This window comes from Sitodiplosis mosellana, unplaced genomic scaffold (assembly GCF_009176505.1).
Source record: "Sitodiplosis mosellana isolate CC-2019 unplaced genomic scaffold, AAFC_SMos_1.0 Smas_scaffold_3700, whole genome shotgun sequence".
NCBI lineage: Eukaryota > Metazoa > Arthropoda > Insecta > Diptera > Cecidomyiidae > Sitodiplosis > Sitodiplosis mosellana.
Window position 1 is genome coordinate 1 of NW_022598942.1, and position 8,397 is coordinate 8,397.

An 8,397-nucleotide genomic window follows, 5' to 3' on the forward strand; every position below is an offset into this window, starting at 1 on the left:
ATTGCCAATTATGTGCGAGTCTTATGCACAAATTGACTAAAAGCTGATATCCTTTGATATTTTTAGTCGCTTGACTGTGCATGTTGAATTCAATGATGTTCGTAACAAATTCTTTCTTATAATTCAGATCACTTTCTTCACCAACGCAACAAAAGACCAACTGTGTCTGTCTCATAAATGATTACGATATTTATAGCGGAAATTATTCAAGCAAATACAACACTGAAAACATCTGACTCATAACTATAATCAAAATAAATTATGTATGAAACATCAGTTTATAAGTACACACTCATAAACCATGTGGTTTATTTCTCCCGTACTTGTGGAGTCAACTCTTTTCTACAAAAAAATTGGGTTTTTGTGTAGCAAATTTATTCAATTTCAGAATATTTGTTAGAAATCTAATGATATTGGTTTCGATGCTGAATCAAACAATGCAAACTAACCCAATTTTGGCGTTTACTTTTACACTCAAACCATATTATTAAGTTCGTTGATTCAACGTTTATTTACACTGTCAATGCGCGTGATCGACGAACTTAGCCAAAATATGGTTTGAGTGTAAAAGTAAACGCCAAAATTAGGTTAGTTTGCATTGTTTGATTCAGCATCAAAACCAATATCATTAGATTTCTAACGAATATTCTGAATTTAAAATAAATTTGCTACACAAAAACCCTCATTTTACTTTTCCGTACACAACGTGTCAAGGGAAAGTATAGGAATTGGTCCCGAAAACTTTTTTCGCAAAATTAGCTTGGATCATCATAAAAACTCATGAAACGCGTAGAAAATCACTTTTTGAGACACTTTTCCGTTCGTGTGCCGTCGTCGTTGTCGTCGTTGTCGTCGTCGTAGCTGTTTTTTAAGACGATAACTCAAAAAATATTTGAGGTAATCAAAATCTGGAAATGCCAAAAGTTTTGTATTCGGAAAACTTAGTTTAAGTTCGAAGATGAGCCATTTCCGATTTGATCCTGGGGTACTTGCTCTAAGAAAAAACTCAAAAAAGTGACACTTTTGTATGGGAGGTACCTGTAAATCGACGCCGATTGGCTTCAAATTTTCTGATTTCATTTTTTGGGAGAAAAATAAGATTCTGAAAATTTGAAACCAATCGGAATTGATTTACGGGTACCTCACATACAAAATTTTTGAAATTTTGACTAAAATTACCGATTTTTGGACAATTTTGTATATGATTTTTTGTCCTCAATTTCGGCCGACATTTTCTTGGAAAAAATTGAGGGCCAAAAACCAAACTTCTGCTAATGCAATCCACATGAAACTTTCAGAATCTTATTTTTTCTCCAAAAAATGAAACCTCAGAAAGTTTAAAGCCAATAAGAATCGGTTTACGGGTACCTCTCATTCAAAATTGTCGAAGTTTTAGTTAAAGTGACCGATTTTTCACTTTATTTTTATTATTATATTTTCACTGCCTTTATTTCAAGAAAATTCACAAAGAATAACCAAAAGTACCTACGGACAACGCAGGCCAACGGTACGGAAAAGTTCGGGACTACCAATGTAATTCTTTTTATTGTTTAGAAAAAAGTTTACGGGACAAATAAACCACATGGTTTCTGAGTGTGTAAAATTCCAATTTATTTCTCCTCTTTATTCTGACACACGAAATTATATAGATTATATGAGTTGATTAAAACGCTTCTGCAAGAAATTAATCATTATTTACACGCATAGCTTAAAATAGGGATTATCTTTGATTCATATTTTGCTGAAATCGAAAAGGGAGTGACAATCAATATTCCACTTCTGTGTTAATCGCATACTCGAACGTTGAACTTTACATTTGGACTTTCAACTTCGAAGATGATCCCGATGGAATTTCAACACATTCCTCATCGATTTTGATTTTTTTTTGCCTAAGACATGGATATCATAATCAAATACGAAATTCCATTTAGATCTGTTTTTTTGTTTCATTCGCATAATTTTTAAAACTTTGTGTTTACTTTTCTTTTTATTGGTTTCTTTCGACTGACTCTCGCTGTTGTCCGCACTTCCATCGTTGCCTGAACATTTTTTTCAATGCCAAATATTCGGCCAAACTTTTCGGGGAATCTGGTGACTTTTTCGACATGAATTCATGTGTTATTTTTTTTAAATTACGAATAATAAATATTTCATAATGACACAAGCAATTCAGATGTCAGCATCGTATGATATTTTGATATTTAATTTCAATTAGTTCGATTGAAATATTTCTTAATTTTGTAAAAGCGACAAACAATTTCCTTTGTTTCCATTCATTGCTTCATGTTGAAGTGGCAGTGAGAGCTGAATTAAATAAGAACGAATTTTTGACATATAGTGATAACTAGGTAATGTTGATGATGAATTTCAATTCGATAACATCGAACAAAAAAAAAAACGTTTTTGGAAAAACGTTCAAATTTCACTCCTTTCTAAGATAATTTAGGTCAATGACCTACGCGACGAGTAACCTCTGTGTTACTCCCCAATCAAATCCAAGATAATTGATTTAATTAAAAAAATATTTGAAATCGATTGCAAATGATTGATCGTTTTATTATAAAAAATGTTAAAATTTCTGAAAATAAGTTGGTATAATACAGCAATTTTACTTATAAATTTACACATTCCATCAAAATCCAAATTTTTAATAATAATCATGTTCCCATTCGTGTGTTTCAGATCGTTTCAGTGCGATTAAACTAAGCTGTGTGTTCGTTGTTGCATATTTCGTGGCCAAATAAATTGTGTCCTTCACGTAAATGGTCATTTTGCATGCGCCATTCAATTTTCGGCGTTCATTGTTGATTGCCTTAAGATCAATAACGTTTTTCTTAAAATGCATTCCATCCACCACTATGTCATCGACTTTCATTAGTTTTACTTTCGGAAAATGTTGAACGATCAGTAGAACGCTATCAAACGGTGCTTTTTCAAAATAAATGCGTTCGATATTCTTGAGGTTGCTTGTGGCGGCTTCCAATTCTGATGGTATTCCACTTAAAGTGAACCGAAGCTCCTTCAAATCTGGCAAATGAGGTATAGCCGCTTCTCTGTTAAACATGAACAGTTTTTCCAATGCGGGAACACTTCCTAATAGGTCGATTTCCTCTTGGTCAGAGGAATAGAATAAACCTCGGATATTTACGTGCTTGTAAAATCCATACCGATGTAGCCTATTCAACAAGTTACAAACACAAGTCATTTCATCTTCGAAATAGCCACTAACACTGACGATCAGATAATCAAAGTGTATGTTCGCACCACAAAATAAGTTCGTATGCTTCAGCAGAAAGTAAATGGTGGACGATAAAGTTCGGATTTGTGGATTTAGCTTGAAAAACGTCTTCAGCTCAGAAATTTCCTCTGCACCATATATTTTGTCATCAAAATGAATGTGTTGAAGTGTGGGATAATGTTGAGTGAGCCACTTATTTCCGGTGCCAATTTTCAATTTATCGCAGTATTGCACGGATAAATATTTTAATTTTGGACAAAATTTAAGAAAATCCTCGTAAAAATCGCCATGAAATTTCAAATTGGTTATTCGAATGTCTTCCACTTGGTTGAAACATTCTTTGAGATGTTCCATTTGGTCTGCAATGACAGGGCCTTTGATTGAAAAACGAATTCCCTTGATCAATTTGATACAATTGGACTCAATGCGTTGGAACTGTGCGAAGTTTTTGTCTGAAATTTCGATTTTTCCAACCGCCGGGTAGTAGGTTTTGATGTAATAATCCACAGCTTGCTTGAATCGTTTGCACGTTCGACGGATTACAAACAAATCGGCCAACGAAATCCACTCAAAAAGTTCCTCCAAACAATCAATATTCAAGTCGGGAATTGGCCGTAGCGATTCTTCGGACGTTCCAGTTACTACCATGTCGTTGTGGTTTTTATGTTCGTTTTTACTCATTTTTTCGGCGAAAAATTTCCAACTTTTTGATTCAATTAAATATGATTGAAGTAGATGGTGTTGAATCTGGAAAAATGAACCAAAAATATGTTGAAAATTCACAATCAAAGGAAATATGAAGCGAAAGTAGTTACATTGAATGTTGTACTACTACTGTATTTGTTATTGTACTACGACGATCGCTATCCTCCAAATTAGCTAGGTAAATGAAGCAGCATTCTTTAATTATTTTCAGCCACACTCAGAATTACTTGATATGGCTATCTAAAAAAAACTGGTAAAGCTTTATTTTTGTTATGGAACTCGGAACAATAATACGCACAGTGAAGACTCGACACACGTCACTTTGGGACAAATTGACAAATGGTTCACAACACGATTTGACAATTGGGACAAATTCAAAAATCGGTTCCAACTCAATTTCAACACAATTATTCGTTATCGGTCGTGTTAGTTTCGTTTGTTTAAAAAAAATATATTATCAATGCAATTCAATTACGAAAAATGCATTGTCATTTTATTTCACATGGAAAAATTCCCTTTTATCAGTTATTCTCATTGTTAAGGCTGTAAACAACTTATGTTATCTATTTCAATCTGGGACATTGCCGTTTTTATGGCATAAACTCATTTTAAGAAAAATTATATCAACTTATTTTTTCAAACTGTTTTGAATTGGTTATTGCTTATTGGTATTGGAAAAAGTTTACATTGTCTATTGATGAAGCACATCGCAATTTTTTCCTTCCGTACATGAAAACTGAATTGACTTTATTGAATGCATTGAACTAGCAATGGTTTTTGTACACAATTTTTATTGAGTAAACAAAAAAGAGTTTGGGAAAAAATGCAATTTTTCATAGTCAGAAGTCCATCCATAAGATTTATTTCATTTAAAAATTCAAATGTGTGCTCACTACGTACGTTCAAACATGTAAACAATCGAAACAGCTGTTCTGTATCGTATCGTTGTGTGCGTAAGTGGAAAGCCGGTCGGCTGTCAAAGTCGTACTGTCACATTTCTGACAGGCAAACCTTTTTGTTTCAGTGCATGAAGACAGACAACCAAAAAACACATTGTTTCCAAATTATTTTCTGTGAAAATAATAAGCGATTTATTTTCGGCTCAATCAGTTCGTCATTTTGAAAAATAAATAAAGTCAAGTATTGTTCAAAATCATGTCGAAGCCAATCACATTCATCACTGGAAATGTGAAAAAACTCGAAGAGGTTATTGCGATATTGGGCAAAGAGTTTCCACGCGAATTGGTGTCACGGAAGATTGATTTGCCGGAATTGCAGGGCGAGATGAATGACATTAGCATTAAGAAGTGCAAAGAGGCTGCAAAATACGTACAGGGACCAGTCATCGTTGAAGACACTTGTTTGTGTTTCACTGCACTCGGAGATTTGCCAGGTAAGTTTAACCTAATTCAATTTATTCAATTGTACAATTGATTGAATTGAATCAAACCGTAAGAGTGACAATCTCATAGAATTCCATATTAATTGGTTTTACACAACATTTTGTTGCACAGGTCCGTATATAAAATGGTTTTTGGAAAAGGTCGGCCCAGAAGGATTGTTCAAAATGTTATCTGGATTTGAAGACAAATCGGCCACAGCTGTGTGCACCTTTGCCTACACCTCCGGTGAAAATGATGCGGTTTTACTCTTCCAAGGAAAGACTGAAGGTCAAATTGTTGATCCACGTGGTCCACGCGATTTTGGATGGGACCCATGCTTCCAACCAAATGGATTCCAGAAGACATACGCCGAATTGCCCAAAGAAACTAAGAACAGCATCTCTCATCGATTCAAAGCCGTCGATGCATTGAAACATTATTTCATGACCAAAAATGAGTGAATAAACTCTCGAAGATGTTTTCAATAAACATTGATGATTTTGTGGTAGAAAATTAGAATTTTTTTCTATCTTAAAACACCATTTTTTTTATTTGGACTAACATTGTTTCAGAAGGACAAGAGAGAATGATTCAATTTACGTTTCAATGACATAACTTTTTTTCACTGCATTTTGTAATCACATCGGTTCAATATCATCAAACTTTGGTTGAACATCATCAACTGTGCTTACAAAAACGTCTTTTGATACTAATGATTTACTCAGAAAGCAATTGACACGACAAATACACGGATTGGTCGACGTTTAAGGACCACTCGTGATTTTTATCATTTCAAACATTTGCAATTTGTGTGCTATTGGTGGACTATATCAAATCTTTTTGATATCATCTATAGGTGTATTTGGACAATTTCGATAAGTTGCTAAGTATTCCAAGTTTACCGAGTACGATTTTCACCTATTTCTCACAGGTTGTACGCAAAACACAAATTGATTTAAAAAAAACAAATATCATCAAATATACAACCCAAAAATGTCGAATCTGTAATGAGTTGAGATCAAACTTGTCTATTTATTGATTCGTTCTACAGGTAGGTTTTGCTTGATATTATTTGACATATTCTTCCATTCTTCATCAGTACTCTTCTCGGTCAATTAGCTCTGTACAGTTCAATAAGACTGAAATCCGCGATAAGATTTTTGTTGATAAGATTTCATTCGTACGACACGACAGCTAATATTAAATATTGAATATTTCTTTCAGTTCTGATTCAAATCTTCAAGAAACAAGAAGAAAGATTATTTTTCCCGAATTTTCTCTCTTTTCTTTAAACTGTCTGAATGATTTTGTTCTGAAATTTATGAAAAAAAAACGACAAAAAATTGATTAGTTTCATTCGTTCCATTTTTATAAGTTTTTATCAGTTTCTGCAGACTAACTCTGAAAATTCTCTGCGGTTTCATGTTTTATTCCAACAATATGGAAAATTTACCAAAACACTAAATACGGGACATTGCGGAACACGAATAATAATTGAAACAAAAAAATGAGTTAGGCGTTGAAAGCTTTATTTTATTGATCTTGCTGACATTTTAACAAATCGTTTGGTTTTTGGGTGGATTTGCGATGATAGCACGTTTCCCACTGGGGATTGAAACATCCGTCTAATTGGCAGCTTGTTTTGAGCAGCAGCAGCAAGTTTCCTTGTTGTTTGATTTGCAGCATATTTCACATTTGCAGTCGGCACAGCACTTGACTGTGGCGCAGTTGCAACGTAAGTCAACATAAAAATTATTCATCATTCTATTAGTCACTTGAAATTAACAAAAAAAATTCCCATTTGCTTACTTTTATAGTTATCACAAGGCATGTTGATTTGAATTGTATTTCTTTGATGAAAAATATTTATTTCAATTGGAATGGTGTGGGCTGAAGCGCTTTTCTTTTGGACTTTAGTAGTAATTCGGTTAAAAGTCAATACTTTTCTGACCTTTCACGTTTCAGATCACAGGAATATATACTTTCGCGACCCGAACTACACAAACAGACACGTCACGGAAAAATATCGCGTCACGACTTTTAAATTTAGTCTTCAAGTCAAGCTTTAAAGCGTTTTGCCGTCCAAAAGTCGTGACGCGATATTTTTCCTTATTGTGAGTAAATTTTCACAATAGTGAATGCGAAAAACACTTTTGAACTTCGTTCCCAGTAATACAGCGTCCTAGCGTCACTCAAAATGATATCAGTCATTTTGAGTGGTAAATCCACGCACGGAGCGTCACTCCATTTCAACCTTGTCTGGAGGTTTTCCATCTGATATCACTACTTTTGTAAGGCTTTTTTTGGAAAAATACATTTTTACCAGAAGTATGTCTATTTTAAGGTCTTATTATCAGGAAGTTGCAATTTTCTGGGTAACACATTGGCATTTTTTTTCATTCTCTTTATTCGTCATGATCGCAATTAATGCAAACTGTGATGACGGACTATAGTCAGTAGGCAATGATCGCGCTGAGTTTAAGTGGGAATGTTCAAATGTGAGAAATATTTCAATCGGCTGTGTGTATATAAAGGTTCAGCTACAACAGAATTAGATATGTATCCTTTATACTAACAAAATATGTGTTGCACACATCAACACATAGATATCTCACCACAGCACAACATTAACCGACCAAATGTCAATGGACATCGTTCACACTTTTGTAGCAATATCAGCGCTACACTGCATTCAATTGCAACATGTGTTTTCATATTCCCCTTTACGCGTAGCATTTTCATGATAAGCATGTTATGTTTCGACCTTCAAAACATCGAAACCTTCAATTTTATTACTCTGCGTTTTTTCTGGGACAATATTTAATGTATTTAATAACCCATCGACATCGATTTTACGGAAAATATCATGTTACTTTTCATTATCTCAGCTCTGAGAGATAACTGTCAGTCTATACTATATGTATCAGTGAATTTGCGCATATTTTCGTTTATGACTTAACACGACTTTCGTTATGACTTGTCAACATATGTAGACAAATAGTGCAAGAGACAAAAAAAAGAGAATACATTGACGAATATAAATTCTTTTCGAAGGAATATGATCCGACGTAC

The 8,397-nt window shown here is 34.0% G+C and overlaps 2 protein-coding genes across 2 annotated transcripts; one reads left to right on the plus strand and one right to left on the minus strand.

Annotated features, from left to right (window-relative positions):
• Positions 1 to 2,531: 2,531 nt before the first annotated feature.
• Positions 2,532 to 4,259, minus strand: LOC129571917 (uncharacterized). The gene is made up of 3 exons (XM_055451793.1): positions 4,242 to 4,259; positions 4,054 to 4,183; positions 2,532 to 3,985 (listed from the first exon to the last, which is right to left on the minus strand). Exon 3 carries the CDS (start codon positions 3,917 to 3,919, stop codon positions 2,648 to 2,650), a length of 1,272 nt encoding a protein of 423 aa, XP_055307768.1. The 5' UTR covers positions 3,920 to 3,985; positions 4,054 to 4,183; positions 4,242 to 4,259; the 3' UTR covers positions 2,532 to 2,647.
• An 839-nt stretch (positions 4,260 to 5,098) lies between these two features.
• On the plus strand, positions 5,099 to 5,786 carry LOC129571918 (inosine triphosphate pyrophosphatase-like). Its single transcript, XM_055451794.1, has 2 exons — positions 5,099 to 5,336; positions 5,458 to 5,786. Exons 1-2 carry the CDS (start codon positions 5,099 to 5,101, stop codon positions 5,784 to 5,786), a joined length of 567 nt encoding a protein of 188 aa, XP_055307769.1.
• Positions 5,787 to 8,397: the final 2,611 nt, after the last annotated feature.